The 24,157-nt window shown below is 37.5% G+C and overlaps 1 protein-coding gene across 4 annotated transcripts in view; it reads left to right on the forward strand.

Moving 5' to 3' along the window:
- Positions 1–24,157, forward strand: part of PIEZO2 (piezo type mechanosensitive ion channel component 2) — a 450,041-nt gene that overhangs the window by 303,342 nt on the left and 122,542 nt on the right. For all 4 annotated transcript variants that reach the window (XM_064379448.1, XM_064379449.1, XM_064379450.1 and 1 more), the window contains exons 8-10: positions 16,662–16,824; positions 19,915–20,034; positions 23,278–23,316. In XM_064379448.1, coding sequence (XP_064235518.1) covers positions 16,662–16,824; positions 19,915–20,034; positions 23,278–23,316 — 322 coding nt within the window. The remainder of the gene's footprint in view (positions 1–16,661; positions 16,825–19,914; positions 20,035–23,277; positions 23,317–24,157) is intronic.

Genomic DNA, 24,157 nt, shown 5'->3' on the forward strand with positions numbered 1-24,157 from the left:
TCTGTGGGTCTATCATATATGGCTTTTATTGTGTTGAGGTATATTCCTTCTACATCAAGTGTTTTTTAGGGTTTTTGGTACAGTATTTTAACAGCTTCTCCAGGTGATCCCAAAATATCCTATTTTGAAAAACACTGAGTTAAATGATCTGTGTGATGCAAATAAACATAAGTTATAAAACTTGTATTTTAGAGAAGTTCAGGTATCACTGAGAAGATGAGTTCTTTATACACAGAAGTATTAAATTAATATTAATTAAGTGAGATAAGGCATGTGAAGGAACTTAGGTGAAAAATCATTTAAAAAATCATTAAAATGTAAGGGAATGCCTACCACTTAAATTAAATAGGGACTGAATGGTTGAGAGGAGAGAGCCCAATGAAGACATGACATGCTGAAGGCAGGCCTCCTGGAGGAAGCAGCAGCATGAACCAGCAGCAAAGCTCTGCTCTCTCTATTGTTAATCTCAGCGTATATTGAACTCATGAAATTATCAAGAAGCATCCACCCAACACTGAGGATGCAGCAGCTTGAAACTGATGGGATGAGATGGAGCTCTGGGTGTTAGCTAGTAAGGGAAGGAAATGTATTATAATACTTTCATGCCCTTACAGATGCTTAGACTTCAGACAGTAGTGTTTCTCTGAACATATGACCAGTATTACCACCTGCATGGTGCTATTAATGGCATAAAGATTTGGTATTTGCAGTTCCAGACCCTCTGTGGGCATCAATATCTCACATATTTTGCAATAATTCAATGATCCACCTAGAACTCATATCTTTATGTATCTTTTACCTTCTACTTTCAGTTTTTCCAGGGTCATTTAGGAAACAATGGAGGAAAACATGAATCCATTAATGAAGAAGCTGTTAAAATGCACAAAATCCCCAACCATTTTGTTAAAATAGTAATTTCTTCAGGGCAGTAGCTCCATTTCTCATTCTGAAGAGGTTTATTGTCTGATGTCCAAGTTAGTTAGTGGGCATCCAAATTCTAACAACTTTAAATTGTTAGACTTGGGGAGATTTTCCATTATTAACAAGCTTTTAAGAAGATAGGGAAAAGTTTGTATCAAATAATATTTCAACATCCTGTCTCAAACTATTGAACTGTGAGGCTAAGTGAAACTTATGACTACCTATAGGATTAGTTTTACTGTAAAAAAAAAAAAAAGGCATCATGCTATTTAGAGTTTGTCTAGGTTTATTCAATGCTAAGTTTGCCTTGGGGTAGCAAAAGTTTATACGTTTATTCATCTTTTGCTTATAAAATCTCCATCAACCTAGTAACCTGGGGTGACTTTTGCCCATGAGATTTAATAGTTTACTTTTTTATGTTTTGCACAGAACTGATCCTTACCATAAGTCAATTTTCCAGTAGATGTCATTGAAGAAAACAATAATAAAATAAAAGTTAACGGCTTTATTCAACAGCTACATATCAAGATGCCCCTTAGCATAAGCTTGCTCTCTAAGATGAAGCAGTGTTGGAGTAGGACAGGTAGAGAGAAGAGGAGAATATGTGGCTGTGACCTTGTTCAAGGTTGTAGTTGTCTTTATCTGTAACTGCTGCAAAATCTGTGTTTGAAATGATGGAAAGCTGATGCCAGTGGTTCATGCCCTTTTCTTGAGATGGTTGATGCAATCCCGTCTGGTAGTTCTCAGAGCAGTTCTTTTGAAAGCTATCTTTGTCAGCCTTGTGAGTTGTCTGTTGACTGCCTAATACCAGTTAAGCTTCAGGAGACAAGATGATACAAAAGAAATAAAGCCAGGGGAGCAGAGAGAGAAAAAAAGGAGGCAAATGTTGGTTTAAGCAAGAAAATCAGGTTGGTTTTGATTTGTAAATATTAAAAATGGGTAAAATGTATGATTTAAAAAGAGTTCTGTTCTGTGTTTATTATAAAAGATTTTAATCAAAAGTATTTGTAGTTACTATAGAAATGAAAACTGAGAAATATACAAGAATGTGAACATAGAAGGAAAACAAAGGCGGAAGAAAATGGCATTTTTTTAAAGGTAATCAGTTATTTAATTAGGTTCTTAAGATATCTAGAACGCCAATTTGTGAGGATAAATTCCATTCGTCAGGGCAGACACAGATCACAGGCCCTGGAGCTGAGGAATAGCTTTGATTTTTGTTAAAATTTGTGAGCCCACAGCTTTCTGATCAATCTTGCACTGCTCTGTAATCTCATATTTCTGTTTTTTTGTGTCGAAGATCTCATCTTCCCGGTGTCTGGGCTTCCGCAGCTGCTTCTTCTTGAAGTAAGCATCAGTAAGATTTTTGGGATTTTTACATTGCTGATATCAATTTTGGTTGAGGTGGCAATGACAAATTTCTGGTGTGTTCTTTGTAGAGGAACTCGATTGAGGACCAGAGGTCCAGTCACAGGTAACAAACCACTAGCCAGCTGCTTCAGGAAAACCAGCCTCTTGCCCCAGTGGCATCCAGTGAGGATGATCAGAATGGTCCGGGGGGGTAATGCTGGCTCATAGTTTTCTCACGTGTTGACAAGTTTTTTTGTTTTTTTGTTTTTTGTTTTTTGTTTTTTTTTTTTTGCCATGGCTCAACAGCTTTCAAGGCACATCTTCAGTAGGATAATAACTAGGCATTTTGCAAAGTTTAACCATCAGGGTACTGCTGTTCTTGTCACCACAAACTGGTTTTGTAACAGTTGCAAGAACCTTCTCCTTCTTTTTCTTTTCAACCTTGAATTTAGTGGCTGAGTACTTCCTCTTATACATGGACTTTCTGGAATACATGGCAGATAGGGAATACCTGCCAATTTCTCTGACAAGGACAGGATTGCAACTGCAATGGGGCTTCCCCTTCTTGGACTTTTTAGCCTTCAGGTTACCCTTTTTCACTTTGCCACCAGCATCAGCCTTCTTGGCTTTAGGTTTCTTCTCTTTAGTATCCAGCTTCTCAACTTTTTCACCGGCCATCTTGCAAGATAGGAAAGAGCAAAAATGGCATATTTTTAAAAAAGAATCTTTAAAATTATAGTGGATGCATACTCATTGGAAAAAAAAACTAAATATTTCAGAAAAAAATAAAGAGCATAAAAATTGAAAGCCTTCCTCCTATAAGTTGTTCCTAGAGTGAGGCTGAGAGGATGAATCTTAAATGCATATTGCTAAGTGAAAAATCCAATCTGTGAAGGCTACATCTGTATGATTCTATTTGTATGACTTTTTGGAAAAGAATAAAGAGATGGTAAACAGTTCCGTGGTTGACAGAAGTTTAGGGAGAGAAGTGGTGGAAGGTTGAATAAGTGAACCACAGAAAATATATTAGGGTGATGACATTATTCTGTATGACAGTGCAGTGGTGAATACACAACACTATACGTTTGTCAAAACCCATTGCACTTCATAGCATACATAGAATACCTTAATGTCTTCAAATTAAAAACCAACCAGTTAGAGGTTGGAAGATCTCAGAATGGAATGTAGACCAGGACAAGAAAAAATCTAAGCACATTAAAAATGTATGTTATTTCACTGAAGGAAGTTGGAAGAAAGGTGCTGACTTAGGTCACTGGAAATGAGTGGTGACTGTATGACTAAAGACAAGAGGAACTGCATATAAGCACTGTGCTTTTGTTTATTAAATAGTTTCTATATGAGTGCACGTTTTCAATTTTGAAATCACTATACATGTATAGAGGGAATAAACAAATAATTAAATAGATGGCAGATGAGGCAGCAGATTTCTTCCTGTTTGAGAGGGAGGTTACAGATAAGCAACAAGGGAAGGCTAGAACAATATGATAACAGGTTATAATTGGAGTCATCATTATGAACTCATATTTAATATAAATATAGATGGTGATATAGATAAATATTTCTAGATTTGTGTATGTGCACACATATTTTCTTATTCTTTCAGCTGAGCGGGCCTAGAAGCAATGAGGAGCAGTAGCAGTGAGCACAGCTAGTGCCCACATCTTGGTTTCTAAATACCATTCTATTAAGGGCTCCTTGGAGAGATGGCTGACACTAGAGTTTGGTTGGGGTAATGGTCAAAGATGGAATAATTTGAGGAACAAAATAAATAAAGTCATATTGAAGTAAAACCTCAGGTATGAAACACATACTGTGAGTTTATACTGATATAAGTAAACGATCGAATAAATAAATAGGAGATAAGAGGCAATTCTGTCTCATCTGGAAGAATTCTTGTGCATAGTGACTTTCTTCCAAAGTATACAGTATAGAAAGTGGAGGTTGCATGCAGTGGCTCACACCTGTAATTCCAGCACTTTGGGAGGCTGAGGTGGGTGGATCACCTGAGGTCAGGAGTTCAAGACCAGCCTGGCCAACATGGTGAAACCCCATCATTACAAAAAATACAAAAATTAGCCGGGCATAGTGGTGGGTTCCTGTAGTCCCAGCTACTTGGGAGGCTGAGGCAGGAGAATCACTTGAACCTGGGAGGAGGAGGTGGCAGTGAGCCGAGATCACGCCACTGTGTTCCAGCGTGGGTGACAGAGCAAGAGAAAGAAAGAGAAAGAGATAGAGAGAGAGAGAGAGAAAGAAAGAGAGAGGAAAGAAAGAAAGAAAGAAAAGAAAGAAAAGGAAGGAAGGAAGAAAGACATTAGGTGAAAACTAAGAAGATTTCAATGAAATATGGACTTTAGTTTAAAATCATTTATCAGTTTGGTTTGTTAGTTGTAACAAATGTACCATACTAATGTCAAGATTTAACAATTGAGGAAAATGGTTATAGAGAATTCTCTGTAGTATATTTTCAACTTGTCTGTAAATTTCAAATTGTTCTAAAATTTAAAAAAATACTTGAAATATATCTTGGAGCTTGTTTTATGTCAAGTATAGATATGGATATATAGATAGGTAGATTTTTTATGATTTTAAATGAATGCATAATATTTCATAATACACATATATGTCATAAATTATCTAGAAATTTAAATCTAAATTTCCCTTTCATGTTCATTTAAAATTTTATTAGCTTTGCAGTATTACTGTTCATGGCCAATACATATCTTTAAATATACATGAAAGCATATATGCAATAACTTGTCTATATCTAAATAAAGCATAAAACCTGAAAAAGTTTTGCAAAACTCCAGCAGAGAGAGAGCTGCAGATGGGAAAACAAGGCTCTGCAGATATTGAGATCTTGAAGGCCTTCATGTCACCTTCATGTTGCCTTTATTTTACATACATTTTTTCCCCCGACAGATTATGGAGACGTGTATCTTGCTGCTCTTGTAAATTATTCCCTGGCGCTGGATTCCAAGAGTAGTCTGTGGTTTATTTATGCAATGAAATACTACCCAGAAGTTAAAATGAACTATATTATATATGTGCATAAATATACAAAATATATATGGTTAAATTCATAAACAACTGTATGCATTATTTACAGGTACATACATATGTAGAAAAAGTGCATTAAATATTCATGGGAATGATACACACTAATCTCAGCATAAGATTTGAGGAAGAAGGAAGAGGAGGAGCAAAAGAACTGTAGGCAAGGCTTTAGCTATGCCATGAAGTTTTTGTTTCTTTTTCTTAAGTGTGCTGCCAGAATGAAATGTGGCAGAATGTGAATACCTGCTTCATCTGAGCAATGGGTGTCTGCGTGTAAGTTTTATAAGTCCTATAATTATATTCAGTTAAAAAATGGAAAGCCATTCACAACACATGTCAGTCTCTTGTGTTGTTGGCAAATTATTGTAGGATTCTTTTTCCTTCTGATACTTCAAAGATTGGCTTTATGTTGCTTGTTTCTGCACCTGTTTTGCAATTACATTTAACCCTCCCCTCCCTTTTTTTCTCCACATACTCTGTTCTTTTTGAACTGGCTTGTTTCAGTTTAAGGAAGGCCATATTTGAGAATGAAAACTAAACATATTTGCAGATGCTTGAATGAAAAAATTGTTCTTTTGAGCATTTGCCAAAAAGATGCACAACTTCAGTTCTTTTATTTTTCACATTTTCTAGATAACAGATGGCACTTTAGGGCCATTAACAGGATGTGTGAGAAAAAATTCAGGGCTATATGTAGTGATTCTCTTAAATATTCCCATTGTTGAGTGGACTATTTAAGTCATCATAGTTGTGAAGGGAATAAAAGAGAGGCAGCATGTTGTTTTTGTTAGACATAATCTCCAAAACATAAAATAAGAAAGTAACAGAAAATTTCCTATCTTTGCAAAATTAAACAATCTGAAAACTCAAATCAATTATTCTTAATAAAAAAACAAAAACGCTAAGACATGAATAAAAAGCATCTTTTCTGTCTAGAAAGAGAACCTAGACATTTCAGCAAACCAGTGCAAATTCTTTCAAGCTCTCTACCTCTACCTGTTCGGTACCTCATGATGGAATTGATGTTCCTGGCAGTAGCTCTAAGGTCATAAAATATCTTAAATACTTTCTGAATAATGAGAGAAAAAGTTATATCATTTTCAAATCATCTTAGTATTTAGAGATAGTCTATTTGTTTTAAAATAGCAACCTCTATAATGTCTAAGAACTTCACAGACTTCAATCTAGCTGAGCTCCAAAGGTTTGTTGAGCCGCTCATTTTTCTGGGTTAGATATAAATGTTAATTTCCAAGTTTAATTTATGAAACCTAGCTTAATCACAGTAGCAGCCTTCTATTTCTTTTGGTTTGTACTCCCAGCTAGAAACCTGGCAAGTAGACGTTCATTAGCTGCTTAGTGCACCCCAACCCACACACACTAGATCCAAAATTGCAAAGAGAAGCATTGATAACATCTAAGAGGAAGTGTGGTGAGCTGCCTCCTGCTGTCCCATTCTTTAGTCCACAGGTTCACTCCTTCCTGATTTATGAAAGCTGATTCCACTAGGCTGATTGGAGGCCAACAGACACTGGCCTGGTTCCCTCCATGCTTTCCAGGGCCGGGACTTAGCAGGAAGGAGACAGTGGTCTGGTGCGCCCGCATTCCTAATCAGGGAGCTTCTCCAAGTAGCTGTCAGGCTCCCTAAGACATAATGGGAAGTTTGTTTCAGTGTTTTCTCAAAAGTAATTTTAGACGTCACTATCCTGGAAAAGGGAATTTTAATTACTATCATTGATTATAATGATAATTTTAAGAATATTAATTTTATTAATTTTATTAGAAGGAAAAGGTTCAGCTACTTATTTCCAATATAAAGCTGTAGAAAAGGTTAGTTAGGGATGGGTAAACCATTAGAGAGAGAGTATTGACAATATTCTGACTTAATACTCTAAGTCACTGCTATCCCAAGTGGCAGTCTATGAATTGTTTGAAATGGGTTTTCAATAAGTTAAATGCAGAAATTGAGAGAAAGCACTTGAAACTTACATAGCAGTGTAACATTGTGGTGATGTCACATACAGGCATGTGATCATTTTCTACTAATTATTTTTTGTTACATTTACAAATGATTAGAATACAAGAATAGAAAATTTTAATGGGTCTCATAGCTTGAGAAACACATTTTAGAAGGTGATAAACCTGTTAGTAAATCTATTTTCATCACAAAATGTGTACATTTTGATTTTCTCTGACACAAATTTATACTAGCACTATTGCATTTGTAATCAATGACTTTAATCACTTTTAAATTTACAAATAATATAACAAGAAAGTAAAAAAAGGAATTTTCTTGAGATTGTTTGGTAAGAATTCAAGAAAGACAAAAGTGTGGAAGAATATGAAAGAGGATATGTGTTCCCATGTTGTAAATGGTGAGAGACAGGGAGGGCGCAGGACGGGCTGTGGGTAGAATCTCTGATGAACAAGGTGGTGGCGGGGGATATGTGACTCATATTTTCTGGTTCCAGCAACGTGGAAGACTTCTAGGTTGTATCTGAAATGAGGTAAGAAAAGAGAAAATGAGGCAAGATGTAATTATTCATTTTAATATATTAGCTTGTTACAAATCCAGACACTCAATAATGTAGAAATAGCATTGCTCAGCCTCCAATGGAAAACTTTTAGACATGTGAAAAAGCAAGAGAAAATTTAATCAATGAAAATTGAACTACAAGTGAAACTTCTTTAAAACAGCTTTTTAAAATATTTTCAAGATTAAAGAAAATGGACATAATAAGAACAGAAATGGAATTTATAAAAGAGAACTGAGGGACAAAAAGAACAAACAAACTGAGGAGCTACAAAAAATACCGTAACTGAAATAAAAAATCTACTGAATGAGCTTAAGAGCAAATTAAATACCGCAGAAGAAAAGCTAGATGAACTTGAAGATAGGATGATAAATCCTACCCAAATCGCAGCACAAGAAGAAAAGAAATTGAGGAAGAAAAAAAAACCGAACCACATAACCTATAATACAGCTTCGAGAGGTTTAACACAAGTGTAATTGGAAAAAAGATGTGAGCATAGACAAATGTATATTAAGAAATAACATTCAAATGATTCCCAAATTTGATGAAAAATATAAATCCCCAGGTCCAAGAAGTTTAACAAACTCCAGTCTAAACAAACAAAAAGAACAATATTAATTAAAATTTTGAATATCAGTGAAAGAAAAAAATGTTTAAAACAGCCAAATGAAAAGACACATTATGTGCAAGGGAACAGTGGTAAGAATTATCACACTTTTCTCACCAGAAATGGATGCCAGTCAAAAAGCAATAGGATAACATTATTAAAGTTGCTTCTCAAAGGGAAAAAAACTATGAATCTGTGATTCTGTATCTGAGGATGTAGGTAGAAGAAATGAAGGTCAAATAAAGATATCATTAGACAAGAAAGATAGAGAATTTTGTACCAGCAGACCTGCACTACACAAATGTTAAAGGATGCTCTTCAGACTTAAGGAAAATTATTTCAGGTAGAAACTTAGCTGTACAAATTAAAAGCTGTTGAATGAGATTTACCTTTCCTCTACCTCTGTATGAAGTTTTGTGAAGGTGATATGTCTTCACATCAGAAGCTACAGCAGTTTCTTGTGACCATCGGAGAACAAGCACGAAGATGGACACTGACGATGCACTGAGAACAACATTGAGAAAATACTTGCGTGACTGTGCACTGAATTACTAACCTCGAACTGCTCATCTTTAGACTTTTTGTTAAGTGACATGTTAAACATTGATAGAGCAGTCAGTATTAAAATCTGATCAAAGAAACAGGCAGTTTCACATCCTTCATAGCTCTTTGGAATACACTGGTAATGCTTACATTCTCAGCATTATTCTTTGATTAGTAACTGAAATCTAAAATCTTTAATTTTTTTTATTTTTAAATAGTCATTTATTAAAATAATGAAAGAGAAAATTTATATTTTAAGAATTGGTTCTACTTAACATTTTTAAAGATTGCCTTTTTATCCAAAAAACAATTTATATTTTAAGAATTGGTTCTACTTAACATTTTTAAAGATTGCCTTTTTATCCAAAAAACAATCTGCCATTTATAAATATTTAACTGTATATCATACAAATGCCTCCAGTTTTATCCAAATCCATGGTTAAATTCCCATGTAATTATTCCAGTAGAAATCACTATACCTTTTTATTATTCATTTCATTAACTCTTTACTGGAAAGAGTCTAGATGTGCTTAAATGCAGTTCTCAGAGTTTTTGTTATGGTGATTAAACAGAACATTTCCATATTATTTTGGGAGGGATGTATATACTTACTAAGTTAAAGAGTAACAGAAAATTATTAGCCACTAACAACATAGATTTTGAAAAATGGCCATTAGACTTACTTTAAGGCATGCTTAATTCAATGATTTCAATAACAATGTCTTTTTATTCCTATTTCCATTAAAATGAGTCCAATGATTCAGTTATATATTCTAACTGAAAATGAGACTATGAAATGATAGCCCTTTTCTCTAATCTTTAACAACAGGAGAATAGTTAAGAAAAATGATGCATTGACATAAAGCAAAATGATTGGGAGACACGCATGAGGCTACTCTAAACAAATATTTTGAGACTAATATGCACATAGAATACTGTATGTAAATGAAAATTCCAAACATATATGCTATTTACTGTCCTCCATCAAACTCATTGAGTTAAACAAGGAGTAAAGATGAGCTAGAATTTTTAGTAATTTAGCTAATTCTCAGTATTTAGTCCTTATTCTTTCCATTCCTTTTCTATTACATTCCTGTGTTACTGTTGATTCTCCATTTTCAAATCAACAAAAATGGCTATTCAAGGCTTTCTCTGTGCAAGCATTCATCTAGAGTAAATTATTTTGATACCTCCCTGCCAAGAATTCCCAGGAAAATATTGGATATACACAAGAGTATATTCAAGACATATTCAAGGGTACAGATAGAGTTTGTTCAGTTTCATTCACCTGCCGTGAAATGGGCTACAAATTAACCTCTTATTATTTTCTTGTGTAAACCACCTTCCCCTCAATTCCTTTTAAAGTCATGCTGAATTCAACATCATTGAAGGTCAACATGGAGTAGTAATCAAAGTATTTCAAGAAATTTATTGTATCTAATCTAATAGTATTTTGGCAGAACAGAGATGGCAAGGAACGTGAAGTATGACTACTTAAAGGGTATACATCGTGATTTTTACGTCCTTGTTGATATTCCAGAATCTATTTAGTCTATTTATTTGTATGTTTTCCAAGGGACAGAGACACAACTCAAAAAAATAAGAAAAACATTATATACTTTACTCAGCTTATGTTGTAATCAGAATAGGCTATGAAGGAAAACATTTAATTCAGGTAATAAATTTCATAGGAACATTGTAAAGTCCTACTATTTTGAAGAATGTTTCTGTCTTGTACAATCTTAAAACATGAAAAAATAAAACACGGCCATGGAAGAACTTTAGAATGTCATAATCAAATTGTCTTACACTGTGTAAAACTACGGTGTGTAAGTTTTTTATGAACAAGATAGATTGTGCCTTATAAATTTTTTACACTCTGCCTTTTTCTATGCTAGTGCCATGTATCTAGCCTTAATAAATGGATACTTTGGTATCATTTCATTGGCCTTATATTTAATGTTCAGAAAGTTGTGTGTAAATGTTTAGATTGTGACTGTAATGTACCACCGAAGACTGTTCTCCTTTGTTTGTTCCTCAATAAGAAATCTAGTGACCCAGTGGCTTACAATCCAAAACAATTGTATATAGGATATCTTCAAACTCCATTTCCACATTTCTAAGTTGACATGTCATGAAAAGCATTTCAAAAGTCGCATGCCTATCATTTCTAATCTTCACATCATCTCTCTGAGATACATTATTTACCTCACACCCATTAGGATGGCGACTCTCAAAAGCATAAAATAACAAGAGTTCTCGAGGCTAAAGGGAAACTGGAGGCTTTGTGCACTGCTGGTGGGAATGTAAAATGGTGCAGCACCTATGGAAAATGGTATACCAGTTCCTCTATTAAAAATAGAATGACCATATGATCCAACAATTTCACTTATGGCTATATATCAAAAAGAATTGAAAACAGAGTCTTGAAGAGATATTTGTATACCCATGTTCATAACAGTGTTATACACAACAGAAGGTGAAAGTTACCATCAATAGATGAATAAACAAATGGGATATACATATATGGTGTAATGTATATATGTATGTATATGTATATACAGTGTATACATAATGGACTATTATTCAGCCTTAAAGTGGAAGGAAACTCTGACACATGTTACAACATGAATGAACTTTGAGGCCATCATGCTAATGTAAAGTAAGATGGTCACAAAAGACAAATATTGGATGGTTCCATCAATATAAGGGTAACCGGTAGTCAAATTCATAAATATAGGAAGTACAATGGTGGTTTCCAGGGTCTGGGAGGAGAAGGGAATAGGGAGTTTTAATTTAATGTGTACAGAATTTTAGTTTTGAAAGATGAAAAAGTTCTGAGATTGGTTGCACAACAATATGAGTGAAATTAATATCACTGAACTATGTTCTTAAAAATGTTTAAAATGAGCCAGGCACGTTCTCTCATGCCTGTAATCCAGCACTTTGGGAGGCCAAGCAGGTGAATCACGAGGTCAGGAGATCGAGACCAACCTGGCCAACATGGTGAAACCTCATCTCTACCCAAAATTAGCTGGGCGTGGTGACAGGTGCCTGTAATGCCAGCTACTCGGGAGGCTGAGGCAGGAGAATCGCCTGCACTTGGGAGGTGAAGGTTGCAGTGAGCCGAGATCCTGCCACTGCACTCCAGCCTGGACTACAGAGCAAGACTCCATCTCAAAAAAAAAAAAAAGTTTAAAATGATCAATTTTATGTTATGTACAGTTTGCCTCAAATTAACATTTTTTTAAATGTGCTGTTATTTTCAGTATTACGTATTTCTTGCAAATGGCTGGGATCCTGTATTACTACAGACAGAGCAGATGTGGTCTGGAGTGCACCTGAAAACAGGTGGAGGTTTTATAAATCTGCCAACATGTGCGAGCAGAAACAAGTGCCCTGCCAATTCATAATCACCACATGTTGTCAGATGTTATGAGTGCTTTGGAGGCAGAGAAAAAAATGCAAATAAGTGCTCCATGAGGAGTGGAGGAGGCCCCCAGAGCTGAAAGAATCAGCCGTCCGTCGGGCCCCAGGCAGAAGAGTCAGCACAGCGCTGCGATGAGCGACACTTCCTGTTGCCGCGATGTCCTCTTTCATCACAAAGCATGGAATGAATCCTTTTAAACTTTTATTATAGTTTCAGGGGTACACGTGCAGGTTTGTTGTACAGATAAGTGGCGTGTTGCAGGGGTTTGGTGTACAGATTATTTCACCAACTGGGTGATGAGCATAGTACCCGATGAGTAGTTTTTCCATCCTCACCCTCCTCCCACCTTCCACCCTGAAGTAGGCCCTGGTGTCCTGTTATTCCCTTTTTTGTGTCTGTGTGTTCTCAAGGTTTAACTCCATTTATAAGTGAGAACAACAAAGCATGGAATTAATTTTTGTGCATAATAATCTGAGTAAAGCGCAGTTGAAGGATCTTGGACTCATCCAGGCTTGCTTCATATTTTATTCCTATTGGATATTTGAGTCTCATTGTTTCTTCATTATAAACCTGGATTCTCAGTTTAAAAACACTAGTGTTATTTCTGAACCATATACATTTGCTTATTGCTTTATTCAGAAGGTAAAATTCAAAATCCTTGTTAATAGCCAGTGGAGAACAAAAATAACTATCTACTATGTATGACCTAAGATATACTTCAGGTAATTAAAGTGTTTTTTTGTTGCTTTTGTTACACTCTTATTCTGTGTTCTTATTTCCTAAACTGAAGCACTAAATAATGGATGTTGAGATTCAAGCAGCAGTGATTTTTCTCTGAAAATTCCAGAATTTCCTTGTATATCTACAGTTTCTTACCTCTCTTTCTTTTTCAAAAGTAGGAACTTTGCCATCCTTTAATCTCTTCTTCTACCATAACGGCAATCACCTACTTATTCTTAGTGTATTTAATTTAATTTAAAAAGCTTACCTTTAACTTCGAGAGGCTGAGGCAGGTGGATCATGAGGTCAGGAGATGGAGACCATCCTGGCCAACATGGTGAAACCCTGTCTCTACTAAAAATACAAAAATTCAAAAATTAGCTGGACAAGATAGTACATGCCTGTAATCTTAGCTGCTCGGGAGGCGGAACACTGCGGGAAGAGAATCACTTGAATCCGAGGTTGCAGTGAGCTGAGATTGCACCACTGTACTCCAGCCTGGTGACAGAGCAAGACTCCGTCCAAAAAACAAAAGCTTACCTTTAAAGCCTTCCATACCCTGAGCCATAAAGGCAAGATGAAAAAACATACACCCTTTTTGGAAGACATTAAAATCAAAGCCTGTCCTATTCCCTGGATCTTCATTGCCAAGGAGTGGGTAAAGCTCACCTGGTACATACACTTCTAATTCTTGTTTTGGTGACTCCAGAAAAAAGCATGTAAACTAACAATAGCAGAAATTCAAATTATGACTGCGAATATCATTGTTGTGAAGGCATAGGGAAAATTGATTCTAAGAAGGAGAATTCGTAGACATTTCCTGGAGATGGTGACTTTGGAGCTAGATCTTGATGATGCCGAGGATGTTAACAACCAGCAACAAGAAGAGATAGGAGGAGAAATGTGAATGAAGTGTGCTGGGAAATGGCTTCAGGGTACTGGCTAACATTAACCATAAGGAATATTGGGTTTGAAGGAAAGAATGAAGAAGAACCAATACTTACAGCAAAACTTAATTATCATAAATTAGCGTGAATGTTCAGATGATAGGCCGTGGATGTAATATAATTATGCATCCTAAACAGCTGTTATCCTGTGTGACCCCTGCAATATTTTGGAATGATTGAGGATATCTGGAAGGAATACAGTGATATGCACATATTATGGGATTGCAGTTGGAAAATGATTGAGGATATCTGGAAGGAATACAGTGATTATGGGATTGCAGTTGGAGAATGATTGAGGATATCTGGAATGAATACGGTGATATGCACATATTATGGGACTGCAGTTGGAGTTGCGGGCTGGGAGGTATCAGAGTCTATGAAGCTCTGCCTGTCCTATTCCTTGGATCTTCATTGCCAAAAAGTGAGTAAAGCTCACTTGGTACATACACTTCTAATTCTTGATTTGATGACTCCAGAAAAGTCATAGCTACTGAAAAGCCTCCTAGTAAAATGAGTAATAGCAACACTAAAGGGACTGAAATTTTATGGAAAACCCCGAATAGTCCAGCATAGCCAAGGTTTTTGTCTGGGAGAAAAGGAGACCAGGTTGCTGAAGACCTCAGGGATGTTTTTCTGGGACTCAGGATTTTTCTCCAGGAAGTGGGACAACAGGAAGTAGGAAGAGCAGGATGGGTTGGAGAACCTGAGCTTTCCCAAGGAAACTCTGGAAGCTGTCACAATGTGGAAGGAAGAGAAATAGAGGTAGGGAGACTGCCCTTGGCATAATAAGTGTCCAAGAAGAGACGTGAGGATATCTTACGGACAGGAATGCTGGCAATGAAACAGACAGCAGTGCAGACAGACCAGGTACCAAATTGGGAGTGTGGGCCCCAAGGGTCTGATGTGTCTCTACTGGGAACTGATAATCACTTGGGGACCTATCTTCAGCTATCTTGTGAAATAGAATGTGTGAGTTCTTAAGTATTTAACATAAGATCTTCTAAAAACTGTCCTTTCTTTTTCATATGCTTGCGTTCTCACTCCACCTATCAACGTTATTCGATTTTATTAGAAAGTGAATGCTCAAAGCATTTTATTTCAAATGCTAACTCGAAAAAAAAAAATCTGCCTGAGACTTAAGAAAAAAAAAAGATTTCATAAGAGCAAGTTATGGTATAACTTACTTGTTTCTGATAAAACTGAAGAAAGTTAGTTTCATTTCTATTGAGCTTACTTTAAAATCTGTGTCCATCAATGCACTAACATTGTACTTGCATTGTGATAGAAAACAGCATTTGCACTGACAGATTTTACAAGTGAAGGACATTTTGCCTTTGAAGATTCTATAACTGAAGAATGTAAGATAAAAATTAAAGGAAATTCGCATATAAAAGATGCAAACAGGCTGGGTGTAATGGTTCACACCTGTAATCCCAGCACTTTTGGAGGCTAAGGTGGGAGGATCACTTGAGCTCAGGAGTTCAAGACCAGCCTGAGCAACATAAAGAGACCTTGTATCTACAAGTAATTAAAAAAAAAGTAGTTGGGTATGGTGGTATGTCCTTGCACTCGCAGTGACTTGGGAGGCCGAGGTGGGAGGGTCATGTGAGCCCAGGCAGTCGAGGCTGCAGTAGGCTGTGATCATGCCTCTGCACTCCAGCGTGGGTGACAGAGCAAGACCCCATCTCAAAAATAAAAAATAAAACAAAGATGTAAACAGTAGAAAGGTATGAAACTCACTTAACCTATAAAAGTTTTGTGCATTTAGTAGAGTTTTTTCTTAGAAAAATCACCCATCAAAATGAATTTCTAAATGAGTCATATTTTACACCATTTTCCATTATATAATCAGACACATTCTGATTGTATAGTAGAAATCAGCATAAAAATAAACCATTTCAAAATGTAACAAGACCCAAAGTCATATTTCAAAAAAATGATTAATTACTATGCTTTGAAAAAATCAAATTGCCTGTAAATGAAAGTTGACAGAAATATATCTTACAGAAATTTTACTAATATTTGACTTTTATGGCTAAACTGTAGAACTATCTCCAGTTTCAATATTTGCCCAATAATGCCAACACTAGCTGCATAGCTAATGCTGAACCCAGCCAAAAACAAAATATTTGCTCATTTAGCTAGATCTAGTTACCACATACTTGGCAGTTCTATAATGCAGGGTTTTGATAGCACTGATTAATAATTAAAAATAAATTTCTAATAGATGTGCAAGAATTTAGTATTAGCTGGATTTCTAAACTGATGCAAAGATCATCTGGTTAATGTTAATGTCAATTTTATATAGACATATATGATTTCAGAATGTATATATTATATGCATATTATACATACATGTCTACAAATATTCTCTAAAGATGTAGTCACATATACAGAAGCATAATTGAAATAGCTACAATAGAATGGATCAACCTAGGAATAGCTCACAAATGTATCAAAAACAAGGTACTTTTACTCAATGTTGGAGACATACAGCTTATTGCATCTTTTAATCATTTTTCTTTGTTTTTTAACAGGTTGTTTGGTATCAAGTCAGTAATTCAAACGGACTGTTCCAGTACTTGGAAGATCATAGTAAACCCGGACCTGTCATGGTATCACCACGCCAACCCTATCCTGCTGCTGGTGATGTACTACACGCTGGCCACTCTGATCCGCATCTGGCTGCAAGAGCCCCTTGTAAGGACAAAAATGTTTTCATGATCTTGTCTGCAAAGTAGCCTAGAATCTCCAGATGAAATGATTCACTCCTGTTCTTTACTGACTAATCAATACTATATTCCAACACAACTTTAGTGTTCTGGGTATAATATTTTAATTCTACAAAGAGTATTAGGTGAATATGAACACTACTAGATCAAAGACTAGCTTCCCTTTACTAACTAATACCACAACATGCTGCTAAGAATGGCAGATGGTGAGGAGAATGGAAGACTCATTTTTGCTGATCACTTACTGTAATATGTCAGGTAGTTGTCATACATTATCTCATTTAATACAGTAAATAACTCTGATCAATAGAATAGGTATTATACCCACTTACAGATGAGGAAAATGAGGTTAGAGATGTCAATTTTTCTAAAATCACACATTTACTGGATGGTATAAATCAGATTCAAACCCATGTTTGACAGCAAGTCTTGGTTCTTAGAGACACACACCCCTGCTATCAAGCGGACTGGTGTTTCCCAAATCTCCTCCAACCCTCTTAGCCTGTGCAGACGTGGGAGTGACAGCCCAGCTCTTTCTTGGTGTTGCCTGTTGCCTCCTGAATATCCCATTGCGAGGAATGGAGGTTTGGATATTCCTTCCAGCACAATTGAGGGTGTTTATTCCCTATGGGAATGTGAACAAGGACACAGCATTTATGAGGGAGGGACTGAAGCCTAGGTGGCTTCTTTTCTCTCTTTTCTCCCTCAGTGAAAGAAAACGTCAGCCTGCTTTTCTTTCTCCTAAATGACTGTCAGGAGCCCAGTTGCGAGGTAGCTTACTGATATATGAAGGAGACAAGCTGTGTAGACAGGGTCATCACACCTTTTCATGCCCCACCTGCAGGGAGCCCCATAGCTGGGGACAGTTCTCTTTAGCACAGCCCAGCCTGAGTTTCTGCATTCCAATCCCGCCTCCTCCAAATTGCTATCCCCACACGCTAATCAGTAAGTCAGTCAATGAGTATTTATGGAAGGCCAACTGTGTCTGACACTAACCTAGGGGCTAGCATAGAGCAATAAGCTCAGTCAGCAGGGCCCCACTTAGAGAGCTGTGCATTCTGAAAGAGAAAAATTGGTCCAAAAGAGCAAACAGCATGTGAATCAGATAGTGACTGTAAAACGGCAGGAGGTGTCCCTCCGGTCATCCCTGGCAGAAGTGCCACCTGCGGAAAGGAGGATGGCGCTGTCTTCCTCCTGTATGGTACCTCTTCCCCATTGCAGGGGCTAACAGCCATCTGTGGGGTTAGGGCCTCTGAGGCCATCCTTGTTAGCAGGGTTCTTGTGGATCATCTTTCTTTCAGGCCACTGATGACAGTTGTATAGTAACAAAATGCTTCATGGGTGGTGAGGAATCCCAGTCATCTTGTGTTATATTTTTCTTCAATTTTCTTATAAAATTTGACTATATCAGTAAAATCATTAAAATTGTGTTCAATTCCTCCACAAACATGCATATGAATATGTATATATTCACAAATAAAAACATGTACATAAAAAATTAAATATATGTGTATATATATTTTTTGAGATGGAGTTTCACTCTTGTTGCCCAGGCTGGAGTGCAATGGCACTATCTCGGCTCACTGCAACCTCTACCTCCCGGATTCCAGAGATTCTCCTGTCTCAGCCTCCTGAGTAGCTGGGATTACAAGTGCCCAACACCATGCCTAGCTAATTTTTTTTGAATTTTTAGTAGACATGGGGTTTCACTATGTTGGCCAGGCTGGTCTCGAACTCCTGAGCTCAGGTGATCCACTCACCTTGGCCTCCCAAAGTGCTGGGATTACAGGTATGAACCACTGTGATGGAACTATTTCTGAACAATGTCTTACACATTGTGGAAATTTACTTTAAGGCTTTCTGGTTATTAAGATTTCCCAGCCCCTTTGCTTTCTCTGGGGTATCCCATGTCATCCCCCAGATAATGCAGTAGCTTAATGAGGGCTCTGTTATAACCTTTAGGTCCGTGCAATATCCTGCTTCCACTGCCATGTGCTGTCTGGCGAGCAAAGGCAGACAGAGAGAGCGCCAGAAAGACCATCCAGGCTATAGGCCACACAGCAATAGCAATATTACAAATCACAAGGTCTGCAGGGCTATGTGGAGAAAGGGGCTTAACACTATCATCAACATGTCAGGTGGGCTGTTTTTTAAATGGGCTGGGACAGAAGGCCTGTTGCATTGAGGCAATGAGAAAAAGAAGCTGATTATATCATAGTTCCAGATGATCTGGTGCATTTAATGAAAAATGCCAGCCACCAAATGTAAGTGCTGAGGTAGACGTCTGTGAAACATATTTGAAAAGGAGAGCGAGAAAAGCCAGTGTCAAGGCTTCAGTGTAATATATGACCCCGCCTGGCAAGTTTAACCCCCCACCCACAGAGTTAGGGTGTCCCGCTTAGAAATTCTCCCCTGCTGCACTGGGACCCAGGAGTTGGGCAGTGAGACTAAGTCCACACCACTCCAGTATCAGCGACACGTGACTGTCCTTTTTACTAGGACGCTTTTGTTGGGAAAACATGCTAAGGCACTGAAGTGCTTTTGTTCCTCGTATTCCTCTCTATCACCTCTCCTAGATCAGTTGTCTAATTTAGGCAAATGTCTCATGTGCATTAGATATGCTCTTGCTTAGTACTGTGTGAGCTCTAGATGATCTGCCTTTAATACATCCAGTCTTAACTGAAGATTGCTAGTGGCTGGCTTACACGGGCAACTGCACACCTTTGCGAAAGCTCTTACTCTAAGAACCCTGTGTGTAGCTGCTTCTGAGTGCAGTTGAGAACACACATGGAAAAGCTGTGGATATTTAACCCTGGAGTATATTCTGTAATGAATAGGGCTTAGTAGAATCAGGGGACATTTAATATTGATGTGCTTATCAAGTACAGGGTAGCACTTTTGTCATTTTTGAAAGTGTCTTGATAAAATCCTGCATTCTGTAAATATTCACTTTGAAAAATCATCATATTGAGCCAAAATGAAAAGCTCTCTCTTGGCCACCTAGGCTGCCTAGGGAACTGCCTCAGGAAGCAAGGCTGATCCTGTTTCTGTGTTTCAGGTGCAGGATGAGAGGACCAAAGAGGAGGACAGAGCCCTGGCTTGTAGCCCCATCCAAATAACAGCGGAAAGGAGGCGGAGCCTGTGGTACGCAACCCACTACCCCACTGATGAGAGAAAAGTAAGCCATGATGAAAGGGATTTCCATTCCCTAATTTTTCTATTTTTATATTTTACTGTTGAATATGGGCCTTATACTATCATACATATAATATCATACTCAGGTTGCTGGTACTTTATAGAAACAGTTTGATTTAGGAGGGTTAGTATCAGAGAGAGAAAACTATTTCCAAAGGAAATAACCAGGTCCCATCAAAAACATCATTTTATATTTCCAGGCTTTCTACTGAAATCTCTTAACCTTAAAAAGAGTTTTCCTAATTAAAAAAAATTGTAATTAAAACAAATAAAAATAGCAAAGCAATCTGTTAGCACTGGAGGGTAAAAATTTCAGTGCTGAACTGTATTGCAGAAAATAATTTTACTCTGTCAGGTAGCTGGCCACAGTGGGAACTCAGTGACCACCTAGAGAAGACCCGAATGGGAATGTGACTAAGGATCTCTCACTACTTTGAGGCAAATAAGTGTATTGACAAGGAAAAGTGGGTCACAATTGGATAATTCAGATAACTCATATAGCACACATAATATAGAACACATAACTCATATAACCTTTTGATCACGTATTGGCCATTTTGGACTGAACTCTATCAGTGCTATATTGACTTGTGAAAATGGCCTGTTTACAATGTTGTAAACACAAATACTCTTAGAATTTTTGGATGGGATTCTAGAATTGAGGAGTGGGTTCTCTGATGGTTTTTGTGGCAGTGAGTTTCTCTAAGACCCACAGCCCTACTCTCAGCACGGCTACCCTGTGTTGAGCGAGGGGACAGTAGTAAGTGAGCTGTCTTAGGGGGACAGCACTGTGGGGCAGAGGTGGCACCCTAAGGCATCTGGGGATTTCCCAGCTCTTTCCTCTATTGCACCTCACCAGGTTTCAGGTTATCTTACGCATTCCACTAAATGACGAGGAAAGCCCAGCTGCTTTTAAAGTGAGGCCTGTGGATCTGTGGGGGGTCCTGAGACCTTTGCAGGGATTCTTAGGCTCAAAACTATTCCTGTACTAATACTTAAGATCTTTGCTTTGATGATATCAAAGCAGCGGTGGGTAAAACTACGGGCTTCTAGCACAAACCAGGGCCAGGGCACCAAAGTGCAGAGCAGTGATTGTAGATCGAGTCCTTCACTGCCACGCTCTGGAGAAAAACAAAAGAAAAAGGCTAGTTTCAAATAAGAAAATTGTGATGAACCAGAAGAGTTATTACTTTTTTTAAATCTCCACCTTGGCATGCTTGTCTTTTTAATATTCTGTGAGACAAAATGAGAAGTCTGTGTAACATGCCTTATGTGAAGTGTGACAACTGTCCCTATGAGAAGTGCAGACCTACTCACCGAAAGCATTGTGAGCTAAACTCACTGTGTTTCTGCAGCAGCCTTTTACCTGAAAGAACAGCTCGTGGACTGACATAGCTGTTCTATTAGAGTTGGGTATTTGGCAGACAACTGCTTGAAAATAAATGAAGTGAGCTCATCACTTTGAGGCAAATAACTGACAGTAATTGTTACCAGTGATAAAATTTAAGCATTTGAGGCCAGGCGCGGTGGCTCAAGCCTGTAATCCCAGCACTTTGGGAGGCTGAGGCGGGTGGATCATGAGGTCAAGAGATCGAGACCATCCTGGTCAACATGGTGAAACCCCGTCTCTACTAATACAAAAAATTAGCTGGGCATGGTGGCGCATGCCTGTAATCCCAGCTACTCAGGAGGCTGAGGCAGGAGAATTGCCTGAACCCAGGAGGTGAAGGTTGTGGTAAGCCGAGATCGCGCCATTGCACTCCAGCCGGGTAACAAGAGCGAAACTCCATCTCAAAAAAAAAAAAAAAATTAAGCATTTGAGTAAAAATTTAAATTTTGTAAAACACATCCAATGAAGGCTTAAAAACTTTCCAGTATTTGAGGACTTTTCTGATGAGTTAGGGGTGATATTGACAAATGTGCTTTTTATGCATCGCATACTGAAACATGTCAGTATTTGGTAAAGTCAATACCTGTAACTCACTGAAACAACAGTTTCCAAATCACCACCACCTGATATGACAGTGTGTGGGTAAATAATCCAGTTGGGGTGCATGATATGCCAGTGGCACAATCTTGGCTCACTACAACCTCCACCTCCCAGGTTCAAGCGATTCTCCTGAATCAGTCTCCTGAGTAGCTGGGACTACAGGCACATGCCACCATAGCTGGCTAATTTTTTTGAGTTTTTAGTAGAAAGGGTTTTGCCATGTTGCCCAGGCTGGTCTCGAACTCCTGAGCTCAGACAGTCTGCCCGCTTCAACCTCCCAAAGTGCTAGGATTACAGGCATGAGCCACCGTGTCCAGCCCTAAAATACTTCTATTTGACCAAACTGCAAATTTATATGAAGCCAGATTTTCTTTGTCCACTTCAACTGGAACACCACATCACAGCAGATTGAATGCAGAAACAGATATGAAAATCTGTTTGCCTTTTATTAAACTAGACATTAAATAGATATGCAAAATTATAAAACAATGATACTCTCTTCACTATTTGTTTTTTAAAAAATAACTTATTTATATTAATACATAATGGGATTTTAAATTTTTTAATGAATAAATACGTAAGTAAATAAATACCTTGTATAACTTCTAGTATGGTAGATATTGATAGCTAGACCCACATAAATACAGTCTCTTTGGAACCGTCAGTGATTTTTAAGAATGCAAATGAGTCTTGATCTAAAAATGTGATAGAACCACTTGCTATGCTAATTATTATTTGGGGGAAATGGAAATCGTCTGGTAATAATGTATTAATAGTTAAAAAGTAGAGTCATATAATAATCATTTTGTTGTAGACAGTACATAAATCTTAATCTCAAACCACATTACAAATCAATTTTTCTTTATTATGAAAATTCTATTTCTTGAAACGTAAATACATTCAGAATTCTGCAGATGTCTCAAAGGAGTATAAAACTAAGCAGCTTATTCTTGTAGAAGATCACCCTTGAAAAACCTGGTAACATTAATAGACGTGTGGTTGCTTACCTGTTGTTATAACTGAACATTAACATCAGGAGCTGTGAAATAGTTGTCCTAAACAGCAGCATCCAGTTCAATTATTTGTCCCTTTATATTTTGCATGGCAATTTTAATATACTAGCATCCGGCAAGTTAAAGAGAATGGGTATGTGCATAGTAAAACTTTATAGATACATAAACAGTAAAATGCTTTCAGCTTCCTTACTAACATGCTTCCCTGCATTGCTTTTTGCAGCTTTTATCCATGACCCAGGATGACTACAAACCATCTGATGTTAGTATACCCTTAGAATTATCATTTATGCATGTGTAAGTGATATAAAAGTGACAGAAATGAAAGTCGCTCCTTTAAGTCCATTTTAATGATCTATAAAATTTCCATAAGCTTTTCCATTTTTTTGGCATAAATTATATCTGGTAGATTGCTGTTAAAATGAGATTGAGTATAATCATACAAAATATATTTAAATTTTAACAAGCTTTGTGGGCTTTTTAAAAAGCATTTTGTTCTGTAGCTATACTTATTACATAAGTGGGAAGTTTCGCATGTCCCTGGGCTCACATACACATACGTATAGGTGGGTGTTATGTTTATCTCAAAAATTGTAGAGTCAAAGAGACAGAAGGAGGAAACAGGCAATTGCACTTAGTGGTGTAGTAAGGACATTGCAACGTCCAGTCAGGCAGAGATCCCCAGAAGGTGACCCCTCAGCTAAGGTCCAAGGATGTTTGCATTAGTCCTCTGCAGAGCCACATAGGGCATAAGGCAGGACAGTCCTGGACCATGGCCCAGGAAAGGTCTAGAATCCCATATAGCTGGAGGGATGGCTGAAAGGTGGACAGCAGGAAAGACTGAGGCTGGAAAGATCTGACTAAATCTTGAAGGCCTCCTTTAGCCTTTTACAAGAGTTTGCTCTTCATTCTGAGGACGGTGAGTACATAGCACGGTTTATGGCAAAGTGCAACAAAATCAGATGCACTTTTTCCAGCGATCACTCTGTGGAGACTAGAATTGGAGAGGGAATGTACAAGATTCCTCTTACTAAAATAATTTGGGCAATTGGCTAAGTTATTTAGCTTGCAATTGACTCCTCACTGTTTGATTAGGGTGGAGG

This window comes from Aotus nancymaae, unplaced genomic scaffold, assembly GCF_030222135.1.
Source record: "Aotus nancymaae isolate 86718 unplaced genomic scaffold, 86718_ANA_hifiasm-v0.15.2.pri h1tg000020l, whole genome shotgun sequence".
Taxonomy (NCBI): Eukaryota; Metazoa; Chordata; class Mammalia; order Primates; family Aotidae; genus Aotus; species Aotus nancymaae.